The sequence below is a fragment of the Rhinolophus sinicus genome, linkage group LG16, assembly GCF_036562045.2.
Source record: "Rhinolophus sinicus isolate RSC01 linkage group LG16, ASM3656204v1, whole genome shotgun sequence".
Lineage (NCBI taxonomy): Eukaryota > Metazoa > Chordata > Mammalia > Chiroptera > Rhinolophidae > Rhinolophus > Rhinolophus sinicus.
Window position 1 is genome coordinate 26,689,092 of NC_133765.1, and position 20,223 is coordinate 26,709,314.

Below are 20,223 nucleotides of genomic sequence, written 5' to 3' on the forward strand. Positions count from 1 at the left end.
GTAGGATCTGTCCAGTGGGGTGGCAGCTCAGCTCTTGACCCCACATTTTGCTTTCACAGAAAGTGGTGACAGCCCTTGATCGGACGTGGCACCCCGAGCACTTCTTCTGTGCCCAGTGTGGCGCCTTCTTTGGTCCTGAAGGTACAGACCAGCAGACTAGCTTGCTGCTCCCTGGGAGCACTGGGGGGTGGGGCTTTGCTGCTGGTGGAGCCAGGGTCTCCACCTCTGGAGGGCCTAACCCTGCCCCCCAAACCCCACTCCTTAGGGTTCCACGAGAAAGACGGCAAGGCCTACTGCCGGAAGGATTACTTTGACATGTTTGCGCCCAAGTGTGGCGGCTGCACCCGGGCCATCCTGGAGAACTACATCTCGGCCCTCAACACCCTCTGGCATCCTGAGTGCTTTGTGTGCCGGGTAAGGAGCCCCTGCCCCCGCATCTGGAGGCACCCAGAAGCGGGCAGTGGGAAGAGAAGGGCCCCCCTCACTGTGCTCTCAAGATCCAACTTGGTGGCCTCATTTGGGCTTATTAATGGGGTAAGCAGGCAGGGGGTACACTTCTTCAAGTCCAGGGGTTTTCTGGGACTGGTTACATTCGGGAGAAGGGCGTGTGAGAATTAAATGAGATAATGCAAGCATTTAACAGCCTCCATGGAAATGGGCATTGATTTCCAAACTGCAATCTGGGGGGCTGATGGGAGCCCACAGATGTGATCAGGGATCCAGCGAGGGTCTTCTGAGCAAATGGGTTTGGGAAACACTATTCACTGCAGGACTTTTCAGGGTCTTTTATACCTACATGTAAATCTCCACACGGGAATCTACCGTGTTTCCCCGAAAATAAGAGCTAGCCGGACCATCAGCTCTAGTGCGTCTTTTGGAGCAAAAGTTAATATAAGACCTGGTTTTATTTTAATATAAGACCTTATATGACATGACATGACATGACATGACATGACACATAACATAACATGACATGACATGATAACATAACATAACATAACGCCTAATATAAGACCGGGCCTTATATTAATTTTTGCTCCAAAAGACGCATTAGAGCTGATGGTCCGGCTAGGTCTTGTTTTCGGGGAAACACAGCAGGATGCAGAGTTTGACCTTGGAACCCCTTTTTCAGCACCAGAGTTTTGGGGCACACCGTTACAGCCTCCTGGTTAAATGCCCAGGAGTCAGACCTATGTTTGAATCTAGTCTGTGCAACGTAGTAGCTGCATGACGTCACTTGGTGCCTTAGTTGCCTCCTCTGTTGGGAGAATTCAGTGGTGTTTAGTGCAGCCCTTGGCACGTAGGAGATGCTTAGTCAGTGGGGGTCCTCACGAGTGTGACCATGACGTCTTCTGCCCGGGGCTGAGCCCCCTTCCCTCCACCTCACCCCCTCTTCCGCCTGGCAGGAATGCTTCACGCCATTCATCAACGGCAGTTTCTTCGAGCACGACGGGCAGCCCTACTGTGAGGTGCACTACCACGAGCGGCGCGGCTCGCTGTGCTCCGGCTGCCAGAAGCCCATCACGGGCCGCTGCATCACCGCCATGGCCAAGAAGTTCCACCCGGAGCACTTCGTCTGTGCCTTTTGCCTCAAGCAGCTCAACAAGGGCACCTTCAAGGAGCAGAACGACAAGCCTTACTGTCAGAACTGCTTCCTCAAGCTCTTCTGCTAGGCGCCCTCGTCACTCCATCCGCCCTGTCCCCTGGCCCAGCCTTCCCAACTGCTACTGTGACCCAGAGGCCTCACCCAGGGGTGAAGGGCCAAGCCCGACTGAAACTGGAACCCGTGTCCTCGGCTGTGTAGGGTGGCAGGAGGGCCACGAAGGGTCCCGCCTGCTGTTCTCCCCCACCTGCCAGAACCTCTGGGCGTCCTCCCACCTCCTGCAGCTCTCCCCAGGCTGCCAGCTCTTCATCCTCCTTGGAGATGGGGGCTAGAGGCCCCACCCCACGAGCCTGCCTGGCCAGGCCAGCACCCCACACTGGAGCCATCTCTTACTCATATTTTGGCAGCGTAGCCAGGGGGAGGGCGGGCAGGGGCAGATGGGGTCTCTTTTTATCCTTATTTTCCCCTCGACCTAATTATCCTTGTTCTGAGAATAGTGGGGGACACCTGACTCCCTCCAGACAATGCCAGCATAAACCCATCCATCCAAGGGTTGAAGTGCCCAGGGGCCATGAAAGGTTCCTTGTGCTTCTCCTGCCCTTCCGGTCTCCCAAGGCCTGGGCGATTGCCCTCCACCCCCCATAACTACTCTGATTCTACTGAGACAGGCCTCTCCAGCAATAATGTTTTATAGTCACTTCCTCCGTCTCTGGGGACGGCGTGAGGTGGGGCGTTTCACCTCGTGCCTGGACACTGTACCGACTGATTTCTACACTGAGGTTTGAATTCATATTCTGAGTTGCTTTTACTTCTCTCTACAAAATGATTTCGAAGAGATTTTAAAGACATCCCGTTTTGTATTCTCCTCCTCATCCACTACCACTGGTCCTTGACAGTGGCTGTGGCGTGGGGTTTGCCTTGTACTGAGGGCTTGGGGTGGGGAAGCAATTTGTATTTTATTTTTTCTTAGCATAAGCAGGTGAACTGGGAGCAGCTCTGAGTCTCCCCTTCTTTAACTTCACGGCTCACCAGGACTGTTTTATAAACTGCTGTATTTTGAAACCCCTTCCTTACTACCCAGGCCAGCAAGCTCTTAACCGAAACTAGCCTAAGGGTATCTTGCCCTTTTGGGCCTAGAAGTCCGAACCTCATCCATCCTGTTCCTGAGGGAGGAGAAGGGGAAAGTACACTTTGGGGGTGCTGTTTCCTATCCAAACCATTAGGAGCGTCTGCTCCTCTATGAACTCTTTGGCATCAGAAAGAACCCACTGAACATTCTACGCCTCCTCAGTGCTTCTCTGGGGCTCCTTCTGCCTTCTCAGGAAAGCTGGTACCTGATTTTGACCATCGGTCTTATTGATTCCACTGGGCGCATCTCTTCCCCCAATTTCCTGCCCTCCCTGGAAACTGGAGGTCTGGGGAAAAGGGCCCAGGTTATTGCAAGGTCACCTGACAGGGTTCTGTACAGAGGCACAGGATCCTGCTGAAGCCATCGGAAGCCCCCAGAGCTCTCCCCCCCAAGGACGAAACAGGTGCAGGCAGGCCTGGGGCTCCCAGTCAGCAGAAAGTGGCCCAGTCAGGTCTAAAAGTAAGGAAGATCCAGACCACTCTGTTAGCCTCGTAGCAGATGCTGAGTTCCCTGGGGTCTCAGAAGAGGGTCCCTCCTTCATGGCAGGGCTGGGAGCAGCCAGGTCCGGGGAGGTCAGCTAGGCCCCTCCAAAGGTCTGACGTCTCCACTTCCACCCATAGGCCTTATCGCTCTGTTTACAGTGACCTCCCCCAGACCCCTCCTCTGGAGGACTAGGGTTTCTGGGGTCCACCCTCTGGGTCAATGGTTATTTGATGATTTGATTTTAAGTTTTTTCTCTGTAAACTTTTAACCTGGCTTTTCCTTATTTCAATTCCTGTGATTTATGCCAATAAAGTTTGCCATTATTTTAACCTGTGCTAGTGCCTTTTCTTTGTAGTCTGAGGTCACAGCTTAGTCCCAGAAGAGACCAAACCCTCCCCAGATTCACAAGGACCACAGTTTGAGGGTAAATCATTGACATTCCCTTGAGGCAAAAAGCCCTGAGGATGGGACCCCTGCCTCACGAGACATGGCCACAGTTCCTCCTGCCTCCCTGTATGAGCTTTGTTGGTGGGGGAAGGCTGGGGAGCAGCCTTATTGGCCCCTGTGGGGGTGGGGATGCATACTTTGCCATGATTCCTGGAGGGCATCCTCACATAGACCTGTGGGTGGCTTACACTCACTTGCAGATGGGGAAAGAGGTTCAGAGAGGAGAACCAACATGCACAAGACAAACCTCTGAGTGCGCCCAGACAGGATGTGAACCCAGGGCCTGCCTCTGCCTGTGACCAGACACTCCCACCCCCACGTGCTGGCACAAGACCGGTGTAGAACCTTCCCAACTGAAGGAAGTGGATTTACCATTGACTTGCTCTCTCCTGCCTCCTGATGGTCATGTTCATATCTGCATGCTTCCTTCTTGCTCTTGTCAGAGCCAGAACTCTAGTCCTGGGCCCCACGGGAGCTTCCTGGACAGCTTTGTTACCCCTTAAGCTTTCACAGTTTCCCTGTTGTTTGGAATGGTCCTCCAAAAGCAGCATGTTGAATTGTCTGAACCCTGCCCATTTCCCAGTGACCTCAGAAGTGAAAATTACCTTTAACCCTCACCCAAAGATAAGTACTTGGTTTATTCTTAACAGCCCCTGTCGGATTTATTTTATTTATAGAAATGGATATGGTACACTTCCTGGTAATTTGCTTTTTCACTCACGGGTACTCTGTGAGTATTTTCCCATGTCAATAAATAGACAGCTGCATCACTTTTTAATGGTTCCATAGTACTCCATTATATTGATGTACTACAATTAGAGATGATATTTATATCATCAGAGCAGGGATATCCTTGAAAAGGTACCACGTGAGTATGTGTATACTTGGCAAATGCATTTAGGGGGAGACACTCTCAGCGTTTGGAAGGGACTCCAGCATAGTGAGGCCCATGGGCTTTGAACTTGCTCCGAGATTTCAGTTTTGAAGCTATCATTTACTGACTGAGGGACTTGGGCAAATTATTTAACCTCTGTGTGAATTTTCTCATTGGAAATACTAAAAAGGAAGTACTAAAACTACCTCCTCAGGTGATGGTTGCAAAGATTAACAGCGGTCCATGTGCACAAAGTGCCTGGCACAATACTGAGCGTGCAGTAATGCCTTGTCATCAAAAAGGGATCTTAGCAGTAATCCACTCCAGCAGTTCTGGAAACCCATTCATCATCAGAGGCACTTGGAGCCTTTAACACAAAATACAGAGATTTCTAACTTGGTCAAGTGCAAAGGGTAGAGATAGGGAGAAACCCTTCTGCCCTAGGGTCTAAGCTCATTCTTAAAAATGTATTGATATACCACGATTGTTCAAATAGACGTTGAATGAATGTATGATAAAAGAAGCTAACATTTAGTGACTTCCTCCTGCATTCCAGGAACTGTGTTAATCTTAACACATATCTCATGGAATCCTTATAACAACTCTAGAATGTGGATACAGTCCCCGTTTTACGGCTAAGAAAAGGGAAGCAGAGTGTCTGCAAGGAGAGACCACTTCCCAAGATGACATAGATAGCAGGTCGCAGAGCTAGGATATGGATCCAGGTCATCTGACTGCAAACCCTGCATTCATTCATTCATTCAACAAATATTTATTATATGTCTACTATGTGCTAGGCACAAGGCAAAAATTTCTGCCTTGTGGAGCTTGCATTCTTGCAGGGACAAACAACAATGTAATAAACAAATTATATAGTGTGTTACAAGAGGTAGGTGCTACGGAAGAAATAGAGTAAGTGGGGAGTGGGAAAGGATTATTATTATTTTTTTCCAAGTCAAGTTGTCCTTTCAGTCTTAGTTGTGGAGGGCGCAGCTCACTCAGCTCCAGGTCCAGTTGCTGTTGCTAGTTGCAGGGGGCGCTGCCCACCATCCCTTGCCGTACTGGAGGAATTGAACTGGCAACCTTGTGGTTGAGAGCCCACTGGCCCATGTGGGAATCCAACCGGCAGCCTTCGGAGTTAGGAGCAATGGAGCTCTAACCCCCTGAGCCACCAGGTCGGACCTGGATTATTTTTTATTTTAACGTTTTTGTAATTTTAAATAGGGTAATCAGGGTAGGCCTCGTTGCGCAGGTGATATTTAAGCCAAGACTAAATGGAGGCGTTAAAGCAGCAAGGAGCCTTCCAGGAAGAGGGACGAGCTAGTGCAATAGCCCTAAAGCGGGCAGACGGATCGTCTGGCTGGAAGAGAACGAGTCGGTAGAAAAATAGGAGAAGAGATTGTAGGGGTAGAGTTGGGGAGCAGATCATGTAGGGCTTTGTAGGTAGTTTAAGTTTTCGGCTTTTTACTTTGAGGGAAAGGAGAGCCTTTGAAGAATTCTCAGCAGATGAGGAAATGATCCGACTTAGGTTTTAAAGGGTCCTTCTGTTTTGGCGGGGCTTCGAAAAACAAACTGTAGAGGAGACAAGAGACCATGCTGTTTGTAAAGCATGTGCAATTAGTTCTTAGTTCCACGTCATCCTCTTTATTTTGCGACATGCACAGGTGGTGGGGCAACGGTTTACCCGTAGTTCACAAACTCCAGCGCCTACACAAAAGCAGCTCCAGCCCAGCAGAGGGAAGCAGCTCTGAGAAAGCTTCTCCAACACAAAACAGCCCTTCCTTAACTTCCTTATTTAGAGGCGGTTTCCCGTAGGCTGGAGTGGCAGCGATATCACCCAATGGATGTCTCTATCAGGTCTGCTGTGCGAGACAAGAGTCGGCGCCAGCCAATAGACCGGGGCGCTGTCCGCGCCGTATGATTGGCCGTTTCGTCCACATATAAAAGTTGCGCGCCGGCGTGCGGCCTTCCTCTCGCCAGGCGTCCTCGTGAGAGGTTCGTGCGGCCGCCGAGTGGTCCGGGGAACTGGCGGCAGGAAAAATGGGTGTCTTTGGTGGGGGCGACTTGGGGGCCGCGCAATTCAGGCCTATTCGGCCTGGGGCCTCGGCGGCGGCTCGCGCTCCCCGAGAGGCGGCGGCAGCCCCAGGCCAGGCCAGCGGGCGCTCACGCGTGGCCTGCTCGGCGTAGGCCGCGGTCTTGGAGCCTGGCGGGGCGGTGGGGACGGGTGTTGGGTGTCTGAGTACCCTTTCTCTCCTCAGTGACATCGTCTTTAAACCCTGCGTGGCAATCCCTGACGCACCGCCGTGATGCCCAGGGAAGACAGGGCGACCTGGAAGTCCAACTACTTCCTTAAGATCATCGTAAGTGCGGGGTGGGTCGCGGCCGCCCATTAAGCCACCTCGGCCCTCAGCTCTAACACGTTGGGACAATCAGCTGTCATGTGCTAAGCGCATACTAGGTATCACCTGCTGAGTTAAGTCATTTCAGGCAAATCTCAATTTTAAAATTTCCTGAGACGTATGGTCCCCTTGCCCAAGTGTTGCAGATAAACAGGTTCAGGTGGGTTAAGTGGCTCCTAAGATGGTAGCATTTGTACCGTGGTTTGTCTGGCTTCCAGATATCGCTCATTGTACTTTTACTCCTGTCTCCATCTTTGGAGAAGGTCTGAGGCAATGAGTGACTCATAAAACAAGTTGTGGCATATTTAGGTCTCGTCAGTCAAGAAACCCAGTGTCCAATTAATGTTACTCTTCAGGAAGGCCTTGATGTGGGTCTACCCTGCCCAGAAATTCTGACCATGCTGTTCTTCGTGCATTAGGCTGCATTGTGGAGCTTTGTCTTAAGTCCTCCCTCATTTATCGTGGAGGTTTTCAGACACAATGCTTAACAGAAATGTACAAGCATAACCACAAACTAAATACTTCAAGTAACGCTCCTTGTTCTATTTGCTTTATGTTGTGTTTCGAATGCTGTAAATCTAACCTTACTTGGAAGAGGTTTTGTTTTTTGTTAACTCAGCCATTTTAGTGAATCAGGAATTAAAAAACTTTATCAAATATATGGTGATGGAAGGAGAACTGACTGGGTGGTGAACACACAATGGGATTTATAGATGATGTAATACAGAATTGTACACCTGAAATCTATGTAATTTTACTAACAATTGTCACCCCAATAAACTGGGGAAAAAAGAAAAAAAATTAAACTTTTTTGATTGAACGTGTGAATCCAATTTTCACCATTCATACTCAGCAAGCAAGTCTTGGACAAATCTGGCAGTGCTACAACTCAGCTGGCTCCTAGTGGGAGGAATGGGCCCAATCTCTGTCACTTCCAAAGCATAGGAGGAGGGGGATGAGGTGGAAACCAGCTATTGGGGGGTTTGGGTTCTCCTGATTCCCCCCCCCCCTTTCCCCTTCCGTTAAACTTTGCTTGTTTCTGGCTTGTTTTCATAGCAACTTCTGGATGATTATCCAAAATGCTTCATTGTGGGAGCGGACAATGTGGGCTCCAAGCAGATGCAGCAGATCCGCATGTCCCTGCGCGGGAAGGCGGTGGTGCTGATGGGCAAGAACACCATGATGCGTAAGGCCATCCGAGGGCACCTGGAAAACAACCCGGCTCTGGAGAAGTCAGTTCATTCTTTGGGCATCTTTGTCTTTCCTCCTCTGTGCCCTTCTCCCTTTTCCTGGAGAAGAATGCGGCTGAAAGGTGACCGTCTCTCTGTAAACTTCTCTTTGTAGACTGTTGCCTCATATCCGGGGGAATGTAGGCTTTGTGTTCACCAAGGAGGACCTCACTGAGATCAGAGACATGCTGCTGGCCAATAAGGTAAGAGGAGAAACAGGTCGGCCTAAGAGACCTTATCCATTTGCGTTCCTTAAAGGCAAAACTGACCACGCTCAGGATGTATTTGTGGAGAGAAGACTTCTCAACGTTTCTTGTTTTTGTTAAGGTGCCAGCTGCTGCCCGTGCTGGGGCCATTGCTCCTTGTGAAGTCACTGTGCCAGCCCAGAACACTGGTCTGGGGCCCGAGAAGACCTCCTTCTTCCAGGCTTTAGGCATCACCACTAAAATCTCCAGGGGCACCATTGAAATCCTGGTGAGTGGAACCTGGCTTACCAGTGCTAGTCAGGCCGGTAGTGGGGGCTCCCCTGGGTGGCCATGGATCTGCTGGATGTTTGGGTGTTAACTGCCGACTGTTACTTGTTCTTCAGAGTGATGTGCAGCTGATTAAGACTGGAGACAAAGTGGGAGCCAGCGAAGCCACCCTGCTGAACATGCTCAACATCTCCCCCTTCTCCTTCGGGCTGATCATCCAGCAGGTGTTTGACAATGGCAGCATCTACAACCCGGAAGTGCTTGACATCACAGAGGAAACTCTGCATGCCCGCTTCCTGGAGGTACACGGCGCCCATTCCAGGCCCTTCTTACATTAATGGTTGAGAACGTGTCTAGCTTCAGACTGAATCCTGGCCATGTAGTTGAAAGCAGCTTGTGTAACCAAGGACAGTTGTTTAATCTGCCTACCTCAGTTTCCTCGTCTGTCAAATGGCAATAACTATAAGATTGTTGAAGATGAATGAATGAATGAGGACAAAGCCTTAGAACATTACTGGCCACATAGTGAGGGTTAGTCTAGGACCTGCGACAAAACATGAGGTTTACTCTCACTACTTTATGGAAATCACACTAGTGGATAAAAAATTCCCATCTGGGGTTTAACATTTTTCTCTCATGGAACTCAACAGTTAAGTGAACAATTTATATTTTCTTCACAACAACATGGTGACTTTTGAAGTAAACACCATCATTATGGTGGTATAGGGAATACCCATGTCGGGAATAAATTACTGGGTCTGAATTGCCCTGTGAGAAGCATTTGGTGTGAGGGGAAGTGTCCTGTGTGAGATGCTCACCTAGCAAGTCTTGTCTGCCATTGAGCTTTGCTTGGACTTCACTGTATTTTCTCTACGATATCACCTAACATGTATTTTTCCCTCCCTCCACAGGGTGTCCGCAATGTTGCCAGCGTGTGCCTGCAGATTGGTTACCCAACTGTTGCATCAGTACCCCATTCGATCATCAATGGATACAAGCGGGTGCTGGCTTTGTCTGTGGAGACTGATTACACCTTCCCACTTGCTGAAAAGGTAAGAAACCTACCAGGACCACAGTGGGCTTGGCCTGAAAGGGAGATAAAGGACAGCCTGCTTGAGTGAGTGCTCTTATGGTCATAATTTACATAGCAGATACGTTTTTAAAAGTAGACTTGAGAAGTGGTGGGGGGCAGGGGAGGTGTGTCCTTGACTTTAGAAATGACAAGCGGCCCTAAGAGGGGTTAGTTAAGGGGTTAGAGTTGGGCCGAAGCTCACCAGGCCATACCCAAGGTGTTGCCCTCCCTCGTCACTTCTAGAGAAGGCTTTACGGGCTTGGAAGTTGTTGGTTATTAAACTAGAGCTCTGCAAAGGCTGACGGGCTGTGGGTAGTAGGGGCTGTGGATGACTGTTTTGACCATGAACTTTTCCCTGTCGCTTCAGGTCAAGGCCTTCTTGGCTGATCCCTCTGCATTTGTGGCTGCTGCCCCTGTGGCCGCTGCCACCACTGCCGCTCCTGCTGCTGCCGCCGCCCCAGCCAAGGTTGAAGCAAAGGAAGAGTCGGAGGAGTCGGACGAGGATATGGGATTTGGTCTCTTTGACTAATGCCCAAAAAGCAACCAACACAGCCAACTTTATTTGTGAAACAAGGAAAATAAAGGCATACTTCTCTAAAAGTTTCTGGACTCTTTCTTCATTTTGTATATTTTGAGGTTTACTGTATTGTTGTATGCGAGAAACTATAAAGCCGTGGTAAAATCCTAGAGTTTTTTTTGGTGTTGACATTTGGGTCCTCTTTGTAAGTGAAGTACTTTTCTAGCATCTGATACTTTCACTAGGCCCAGCTTTAACTGTCTTTTTATTATACCAGAATTCTTACTTCTGTGGCCACTTGCCCACTAGCCTGTGGGTCTAAGATACTTGAGGTAGGTTTAGTGTGAGTTGAGATAATCACTCAATGCCAGAGTTTTCTAAACGATAGTGCTCCAATTCATGAGTAGGTGGTGACCACTTACAGAGAAAACATCTGATTGCTGAAAGGAGGGTGGGTGTTGTCTTACAAATCTGTACTGGGTCATGATGTAAATATATTTCTTGAAACTAGGTCTCTGGTCAAAAGTTTGAAAGCCGTTAATAGAAGGCCAGCAACTAAGCTGTGCCGACCCCTTTCTCTAGTCTGGAATAGAGTTGACAGATCTGCACACAATAAAATTCAGACAACTCTGAACCCTGAGGGCCTTTTCCTTCCTCCAGCCTGCCACCCTCTAGCCGTGGGTTAAGCTGTCAGCCTGGAGCATCCAGCATTTCTCCAGGGCAGGCTCCTCGGAGTTCCTGAATCCTTCCCTGACAGCGTATTACCCTTGTTTTCTAACTCCTACATCGTGTTACAGATTCTTTGGGGACAAGACACTACGTAGTTCGCTGTCTCCCTTTTCCTAGCTCAGTTCCTGCCATCTAGGAAACGCCACATTTCTGTAAAGAACGGTTTTCGCTCATGAAGGTCCCACGTGGGGGAGTCCGGGCTGAACCTGCGGACTCAAGTGAATTGGAGGATGCAGGGCGGTCTCACTGCGTTACAAATCCCCAAGAGACTCGTTTCCCACGAAGCCTGGCTGAGAAGGGCACCGGGATCCCGGGGCTGAAGAGCGGGTCCTGGGGAGGAAGCCTTGATCGTCCCCGGCGCCGGGCCAGGCAATGGAACCAGCTGTCCGCCTCCAAGCCCGGGGGTGCGGCAGTGACCGCCGTCCCGCCCGGGGGCGCCAGGCCCTGGCCCCAGCGCGCTCCTGGCCTCGCCCTGCCGCGTGGGCCCGCGCTGTGACCCGGAAGCACTCCGGAAGCGGTTCCGGTGTCAGCGCCGGTAGGATGGCGGCGGACACGCAGGTGAGGCGGGCAGCTGTGGGGCCAACGCGGCCGGCGAGTGGGCGCGGACGGCGGCCGCCGGGCCGGACCCCTCGTGCCGCTAGTCTAGAGATTCGGGGGGCGGCAGCTGTGGAGGGCGCAGCGTCGAGGCGGCCTGGGGCCGGTTCCTCACAGCTCCGGTTGCGGGTCCGGCCCGGCCCCTGGCCCGGGGGGCTCAGACCGACCCCGGGCTCGAGTCAGGGTCTCCGGCCTCGGCTTCGGCAGGTGGAGCCCATCGAGGCCCTTCCCGGCCCTGGAGTAGCAGAAGCTCACCTTTCCGAGACTCTGGTTCATTTCTGCCAAGCCACCGGCAGTGAGCCCGGCCAACACCAAGTCTTTCTTAAACTTAACATTCAGCAAATGTTTTTGGAGCACCTACTACGTGCAGGGACTTACAGCATAGTCTTTGGATTCATACCGATCGAGTTTGACTCCCAGCTCGTCGATTTCTGAGAGTCTTGGCCAGTGACTTACCTTCGCCAAGTCTGTCTTTTCATCTATTAAATGAGGTTAAAATAATACCGATCCGATAGGGTTGTTGTGAGGATTGAATGGGCTAGAGTGGGGCTCCTCGTAAGTTGCTTGTTATTCGTAGGTCCAAGGTTAGATGAAAAATACTACCTAAGAAGAGTTTTCTCATCCTCGAGTGTTACCTGTGGGTACCTTGTAGTTCAGGGGAGGACGTGGGGAAACCTTTTTGTTTCAGCCTCGTTTGTAGTTGTGTTTTAGAGCGAAAATACAATATTAAGGGAAAAAGAAGCAGGTGTCTAAAGGACAGCTTGGCTCCCTTGGGTCTGCAAGGTGAGGAGATGAATTCATTATGATATGGTGGCCCTGGTGCCAGAGTGACCACTTAACCGGAACGTTCAAAGGATACTTATTGAACGTATCCTGTGCAAGAGCCTGGTATTTTGTTTCAAGTTGTGTTATTTGGAAACCTTAGTCTGTTGGGTATTTCTAAAGGAGTTGGGGGGAACACATATTAGATGTTTAACATTAATACTCAAGTGCAAAAACAAGTATCTCTAGAGCTGTGTTCAATATGGTAGCCACTAGCCATGTGGCTAATTAATAGCCAAACAGCTACTTAAGTTAGTTACAATTAATGAAATTAAAAATTGATTTGCACTAGCCACATTTCAGTGCACGGGTAGCCGCATGCGGCTAGTGGTTACTGTATTGGGTAGTGCAAAAGAACATGTCCCTCATCACAGAAAGTTCTAGTGGACAGTGCTACTCTGGAGAGAAACCTGTGAACTTGAAAGCTGTTTGCATCTGATCCCACCAACCCATGACTTTTCTGAAGGATCTTAGTGTGCTCATTCTCAGTGTTGTTCTGACAGGGTCTCAAGTGGGTAACATTCATTTTCTGATTAAGAAAGAAAAGAGCCTTGAAGCTGAAAAGCTCTTTCATTTTTGTGACGGAAACTATAGACAGGAATTTAATATTATCGTGGAAAGACAGCTGTGTGGGAATTCTAGGTAGAGGGTAGATTGTATACTTGGTGTACTTTTGCTGTCTCTTCAAATTTCAGGAAAACTAGTAAAGGGTTTAAAAAAGTCCCACAAGGGTTGGGAGAATAAGGAATAGAAAACAGCAGCTAACTTTTAGAAGCTAGAAAGTGATGAGTGGGAAAGGATTTAGCAGACAGGAGGAATATGAGTCCTAAGGCAACATTTAAGAAAGCTGTGAACCAACCGGATTTACATTTTGGAATCTCTGACAGATGGGAAAGGGGGGTATCAGCTAACCTCTGGGAGTAAGGATGAGTGGGTGGGGCTAAATTAAGAGAATTAGTTGAAAGCCTTTTTCAGATGCAGTCAGACCCCCCAGCTTTCTTTCTCCACCTTGACAAAGGACTGGATGTTTTCTGTCTTGAGAGTGTAAAACGGGATCACTGGGCGGACTAGTGCAAGAGGTCCAATAGCCAAGGAAATCATCAAGAAAATGATTCCAGAAACGTTTCCTGAACTGTGTTCCAGACCAAAAAATGCTCGGCCCAGTGGATGAAAATAGACTCACAACAAAGCACATTCATGTGAAATTTTAGAACCCTGGATACAAAGAGAAGATCCTAGAAACTTCCAGGGAGAAAAATCAGGTCTCATACAAGGATCAAGAATTGGAATGGTGTTGGACTTAACACTGAAAGCTGGAACTCGGTGGAGAAATGTCTCCAGTCTTTTGAAGGAAAATGATTTCAACCTAGAATTCTGTATCTAGACTAACTTAAATCAAGTGTGAGGCTAGAACAGTTTCAAACTTGCAAGGACTTCACAAAAGGGAGCATGTGTTTCGCCCAAACACAAGAACGATTACATTTTCAGGGTGATAAAACTGCGAGGCAGCTATGGAGGATGACCTACCAAATTGGGGCCGGTCAGAAGGCGTTGCGAGAGCCTTCTTTAGGAAGATGGAATTTGGTAGAATACCTGATCTTCCCAAATGTATTGAGATTTAGACACGAGGCAAAAAGTTTAGGATTGAATTACTCATTAGAACAGGTAAAACAAAGGGAGGTGAGGTGGCAAAGGGCAAAGATTAAGTCCAGGGTTCATTAAAAAGCTCTGCAGAACAGTAAACACAGTTTATTAAACGGAAGTTGAATACTATTTTCATGTAATGTAAACACTGACTAGTGAGCCTGTATTATGAAGCTGAGGAATTATATTGGGGAAGTGGGGAGGGTGTGTGGTGGGCTTGGAGAAGGAAAGCGCTATGGTGGAAAGGCAATACTGAAAAATCAGCAAATAGCCCCACAAATTATTTAGAGATACGGAGATAAGTACCAAAATAATCAGCTAGAATTCGTGAAAGAGGTTGCCTTTGGGGAGTAAGGGCAGGGGACTGGTTTTTATAGCAAAGTTCCCAGAACTCTTTGACTTTGATTCTTTAATTATATGCTTATATGACTATAAAGACAAAAGACAATACATATTAAAACTAAATCATTTATGTAGAAGACAGTTTTGGACATGAGTTTGTTCATTGCCAATAGAATTATATCAGGGATTTAAGTAGAAGAAAAACAGCATTTTATTTCTCTATGTACCCTTGAATCTTATTTTACTAGTAAGGCCTGTCTGTGAAATACACTCAAAAGAAAAAGATGACGGCACCGGTGTGTTAGTTACTTCACCTTGTTATGCCCTGTTCTACTCGTGTATCCATGACCTGCCCACTTTGTAGTTTGTAGAATATTGCTCAGGCGCAGATTCAGGAATTTTTGCAAATTGCCCTTCTCTCTGCGTGGGGGATGCAGCTGTGGTAACTTGGATGGTGGTTGAAAACTGAAGACTTGCTAGCATCAGTTTACAGACATACAGGTTTCAGGTTTAGTTTCGGAAATGCAGGTGCTGTGTGAGCAATGGCTTCCCCTCTTGGAGTTAGTTCCTTCGTCACCTGTAAGATGGGGATGCTGCTGCCGACCTCAAAGGCTAGTTGGTAGCAGTAGCTGACTTTGTCCCCGGGATGAGAGTAAATGCTCTGCATACATGATCTCACGTATATATAGTCATATGAGCCATAACAGTCGTGAGGTAGGTACTAGGATCTACGCTGTATCCATGGGGAAACTGATGATCAAAGAGATGACATAATTTGAGTGTCCCCAGGTAGTAAGAGGCAGAGCTGGGATTCAATCTCACCTTTTCTTCTTGTGCTATGCTATTGACTTGCCAGAGTACTGACATTCCCCTTTGGGGAGGTTTACATGAGATAATATAAAGGGAACATTCATGGCACGTAGTAGGTCTTCACTAGAATTTGCATAATCCCGAATTCATTTTTTTCCTGTCCTAAGGTTTTGCCTTTTGTCTTGCCTCTTTTTGCCAAAATGTAAGTAGTAAGGTATATTGCTAGTTGATGGGTTAGGTTAAAGCAGCACATCTCAACTTGGGGTGATTTTGCCCCCCAGGAGACATTTGATGACATCTGGAGACAATTTGGATCGTTACATCTGGGGTGGAAGGAGTGGAATGCTGCTACTGGTATCTAGTGGGTAGAGGCCAGGAGCGCTGGCCTCAATCTATAAAGATAGATCCCACAACAGAGTTTTCTGGCCTTAATTGTCAGTAGTGCGGAGGTTGAGAAACCCTGGGTTCCAGAGCTTGTCACAATTTTGCATCTCCCTTCCCGGCGCATACACACTCATTGTTTTGTAGTCTGACTGGTGACATTTTCTCTGTGGGTTTGGTCTTCACAGGTTTCTGAGACACTAAAGCGTTTTGCAGGGAAGGTGACAACAGCCAGTGTGAAGGAACGGAGAGAAATCCTCAGTGAACTGGGGAAATGTGTTGCTGGAAAAGGTATTTGTTTTCCATCCATATGGCCTAGAGACGATTTCATTTCACAATACATTGTGTTTTCTGTTTAGGACCATCGCCTTCTTTTCCCCTCGCAACAACTTCTACCTTCGCGTTCTGTATTTGCTCGTTATAATCTGCATTGTAATAGATGGATTAGAGAGTTTATCCATTTAGGTGCCAAAGCTTTTTACAGTTTTAACCTTTTTGATTGGAAACAGTTCTAAAAGATACCAACAGTCTTTCTTAAGTAATTTACTGGTGCAAAAACATTTTCTTTCTGACTTGGGGCATGATTTTTCCCAGTCTCTCTTTCATGGAAGTCAGCAAGATGGTAACTGTGATTGGCCAGTAAAGGACTCCAAGGTGAGATACGTCTAGGAGATGCCATATTTTCCAGTGTCCTCTGGAAGAGTCACAACATATACCAGGAAGGTGTTTTAATTTTAGTGAGCTTTCTTTAATCCCATGTGTTCCTTGAACCTCTCTTTGTTTAAAACCTGTTTAGGGTCTGGGGAACACATTTTAGGAAATGCTGAGCACATGCTGTCATTCTGACTTTGGACCATAGCTGAGGGTTATCCCTGTGACCTATTGGGATGTGTAAAACTAGTTTGCTGGCATCTAATAAATTAGTTTTTGAGTTTCTTTTTGGTGTGTTTTTGCTTTATGGCAGCAGTTTTCACAGTGGGGTCCCTAGGCCGGCAGTGCCGGCATCACCTCAGACCCTGAGATACAAATTCTCAGCTCCACCCCAGCAGCTCTGATTTCGAAATCCTGGGGCTGGAGCCCAGCATCTGTGTTGTAACAAGCCCTCTCGGTTATTCCATTGTTCGCTGACGTTCGAGAACCATGGCTGTGTAGAGTTGGGTCTCCCTTTCTTTCAGCTTTCACCTCTTATTAGTCAAGAGCCTAATTTCTACCAGTCTTTCATTCAAGTTCTCGTTTGCTGCTTCTGATCTACTGTTGCCTGGTAACATACCCAAGCTTGTTAAAGTTGTGTGTAAATGAAGTAAATTGCTCTTTGTGAGCTTCTAAGAGATTCTCCCATGTGTTAATGCTTTAGTGTCTGACTTTTATGGCACCATCAAAAGTCTTTCTGGTCACTTTTCTCAACAGGGTTCTAGAAAAGGCTGCCATGTAACCAGTTACTAGCTATACACACCTGAACTATAATGGTTGACTCCCTGCTAAATGACTGCTGAATACTACACTTTCCCCCATTTTATGGAGTAAGGAGTTTGACTTGCATGGGTGAAGTTTATGAACCCCTCCAGACCTTTTCAGCGAGATTTTACTCTTCAGTCACCCTGAAATTCTACAATTCAGGGCGAATTCTGTTTGTAAAATGTTGGTAGCCTTTGACGTGCTAGCTGACTGTGGGAAGGTAACCACCCCCTCGTGAAGTTGTTAGTTCTCAGTTTTCCAATTCGCACAGTGGTCATTATTGTGGCCCCTCCTTTTGTTAGGGTAGCAGATAACCAAGTGCGTTCACCAAAGGTGGGGTGAGATGTTTTCAGCCAGGCTGAGGAGTTGAAAACCTTAGAGCTGTCTAACCCTAGATGCACGCGGTCCACATGGCTCGGCCCAGCCTGGCCCTGTGACCTCGCTGATGCTCACCTCCTTCCTGCCTTTATGTACCTGAACCCTGAGTCTCGCTGTTGCAGCATCTCCTGTGCCTAATCTTCCCAGTTACAGGGTCTAATTAGCAGTCAGTGATGAAGGGCTCGGCTCTGGGTCAGACGGGCTTGCATTCTAGCCATGGCTTTGCCCCTTACAGGCTGCGAGACCTGTAAGCTGCTTAAGCTGTCTGAGCCTGACCTGCTGTGAGCATGGAGATAGCAGCGGAGCCTCCCTCCCGGGGTTGGTGGGAGGAGTAAGTGAGAGCATGATGGACGGTGCTTAACACAGTGCCGGGCTCTGGTGAGCTTAGGTGTATACGAGCTGTTATTAGTACTGTTCTCTTAGCTACAACCTGTCTCTGACCTCAGTTACTCTTTTCCTCGGTTACTGCAATAGCCCCAATCCAGTGGACCGATCCAGGGTCCTGGGCCCTGGGGGAACTGGGTCCCTGCCCCTCCTTCACTTCCCTTCCATCAGGTGGTGCCTGAAATGTGAGGCACTGTGCCAGCCCTTCGTGGTGAGGCACTGTGCCAGCCCTCCTGCTGACACTGCCTTCCACGTTAGTCTGTCCTATACTGCAGCGTACATTTCCCTCCTCAGACCTTCTCCCTTTTGTCTGCGTGCTTCAGTCTGGCTGTCCAATACGGAGCATTATTGTTCAACCAAAGTTTCTCTTTCACTCAGCTGGCCTGCTCGGTTTCCTGGGCCTCGGTTTCTTCATCTTAAAATATGCTCAATCACAGAACCCACCTCCTGGGGATTAAATGAGTTAATGTGTGGGAACTGCTTAGAGCCTGGCCTGGCAGCCTGTGAGGGTTTTATTATTCCTCCTCGTGTGTCTTGAAAAGGCATTATGCATTCTTACCCCTGCACTTTTGCTCACGTTAACACCACATGGCATGGATGTCCCTCTCTTTCCATTTTCCCATAGCCTCCTAATCTATCTATCAGGCCAAGCGTCTGTGTCCTTAAAACCTTCAGAAACCACTCAAGGTACAGGTGTTCTTCCTTTTCCGATCCTCATAGTACTTAAATTTTGGTCCTAGGTTTTAGAACCATTTATTAGACTATACATAAAGAAAAGTGCACATATAAGGGAACAGCTCACTGGATGCCTGCAAACAGCTCACTGGATGTTTGCACTCACAGGTGCAAACACACCTGTGCGTCCAGATCAAGAAGCAGAATAGTCCCAGCATGCCAGCACCACACTCGATAGCACGTTAAATTTTGAGGCCATTGTATTGCCTTAGTTTCATTCATGTAACAGTTGTCCACCTGAGAGCTTTTCTATACCAGGTGTTTTCCGAGAGTCCTGTTTTGCCATTGCTTTTTCCTCTTGGCAATTGTCTGTCAAACAAATGGGGCACGTGCAGTGGGCAGAGAGCATGTCTGACAGTGCCTGGCTGAAGCAGATGCTCACGAAGCAGCTCTTATTGACTGATCGCTGGGTGACCTTTGCTTTCAGATCTGCCAGAGGGAGCAGTGAAGGGGCTCTGCAAGTTGTTCTGCTTGACTCTGCATCGATACAGGTGAGTCCCAACCAAAGGCCCAGTGTCGGAACACTTGGTGCAGAGAGGTGGTTCGAGCCCAGGCTTTGGAGCCTGACTGCCTGGGTCCAAACCTGGGCCATGTCACATCCTAGCTGTTGGATCCTGGGCAAGTTACTTAACCTCTCTGTGCCTCAGTTTCCGCATCTGCAGACTGGGCGTGATGCTATCAGCTACCTGATAGGTGGTGGTTAGTAAGTGTGACGTGGCAGAACAGGGCCTGTCACGCCGTGAGTGCTCAGGCCGTATGCTGTCATCAGTCATGCTTGTGAAAGCGCTTGGCCTTGGTGTTGCCCTTACACCCTTCATGGCTCATTTGCCCTCATTAGCTACTTCCAGAATTCCCGGAGGTGGATTTATCTACTTATTTCCTAATCGCATCATCTGTGATGCCCTGGAATACAGTGCAGCCCGATTTTCCTGAGGAGACCAGCATTGGCCTGAGCCTTCTTGCCTTTGCACCACGTCCACGGTTCCCCCTTCTCTCCATTCTTCCCTCTAGAGATGCAGCCTCCCGCAGGGCCCTGCAGGCAGCCATCCAGCAGCTGGCTGAGGCCCAGCCAGAAGCCACTGCTAAGAACCTTCTGCACTCTCTGCAGTCTTCAGGCATTGGCTCCAAAGCAGGTGTCCCCAGGTGAGATGTAAAGGTGGTGGCCCGCTGGGGGTTGGTGGCGTCCCACTCGGGAGAATCCGGTGCCGGTGAGCTGTACTGAGTCGCTCTGAGCATGCCCGACTCTTTCCCTGGGCAACTCAGAATGGCGCCCAGTTTGCCTTCCGAATGGAGGGAGGAGCCAGGGTGGCAGGCTGTTTTGAGGGGAAAGCAGTTGCCCACCAGGCAGTGAATGGGAGGAGCTGTCTTTGTTTTTGTCTCTATAGCTGTGAGTGCCACGAGATGGCAGTTTAGCTGGTGAGGCCTGCATTCCTTGTCCTGAATTGTCACAGATGATTTCTGGGGAGCTGGTTCCAAGGTCTGCCCAGGTGTAGGTCACAGGAGGGTCCTACGTCCCGTGCAGGGCCTTGCGGTGACCATGTGTCTTTAAGATGGAGGCTGCAGCTCTGCCCTCACCTCTCGCCTGCCCTCCCTGCCCTCTGCAGTAAGAGCAGCGGCTCGGCCGCCCTGCTGGCCCTGTCCTGGACCTGCCTTCTGGTGCGCATTGTCTTTCCTTCGAGAACCAAGCGGCAGGGAGACATCTGGAACAAACTGGTAGGTTCCT

General features: G+C 48.9%; 3 protein-coding genes across 6 annotated transcripts in view; all 3 read left to right on the forward strand.

Moving 5' to 3' along the window:
- The window catches only part of PXN (paxillin), a 43,898-nt gene extending 40,354 nt beyond the window's left edge, over positions 1–3,544 (forward strand). For all 4 annotated transcript variants that reach the window (XM_019727842.2, XM_019727843.2, XM_019727841.2 and 1 more), the window contains 3 exons: positions 60–141; positions 266–414; positions 1,407–3,544. In XM_019727842.2, the coding sequence (XP_019583401.1) occupies positions 60–141; positions 266–414; positions 1,407–1,673 (498 nt within the window). In that variant the 3' untranslated portion in view covers positions 1,674–3,544. The remainder of the gene's footprint in view (positions 1–59; positions 142–265; positions 415–1,406) is intronic.
- Positions 3,545–6,448: 2,904 nt separating this feature from the next.
- On the forward strand, positions 6,449–10,309 carry RPLP0 (ribosomal protein lateral stalk subunit P0). The gene is made up of 8 exons (XM_019727840.2): positions 6,449–6,531; positions 6,795–6,896; positions 7,992–8,167; positions 8,280–8,367; positions 8,492–8,638; positions 8,754–8,939; positions 9,549–9,689; positions 10,077–10,309. Exons 2-8 carry the CDS (start codon positions 6,843–6,845, stop codon positions 10,236–10,238), a joined length of 954 nt encoding a protein of 317 aa, XP_019583399.1. The 5' UTR covers positions 6,449–6,531; positions 6,795–6,842; the 3' UTR covers positions 10,239–10,309.
- Positions 10,310–11,383: 1,074 nt separating this feature from the next.
- GCN1 (GCN1 activator of EIF2AK4) overlaps positions 11,384–20,223 on the forward strand; it is a 53,518-nt gene continuing 44,678 nt past the window's right edge. The window contains exons 1-5 of the mRNA XM_019727839.2: positions 11,384–11,513; positions 15,737–15,839; positions 18,928–18,991; positions 19,512–19,643; positions 20,105–20,213. Coding sequence (XP_019583398.2) covers positions 11,496–11,513; positions 15,737–15,839; positions 18,928–18,991; positions 19,512–19,643; positions 20,105–20,213 — 426 coding nt within the window. The 5' untranslated portion in view covers positions 11,384–11,495. The remainder of the gene's footprint in view (positions 11,514–15,736; positions 15,840–18,927; positions 18,992–19,511; positions 19,644–20,104; positions 20,214–20,223) is intronic.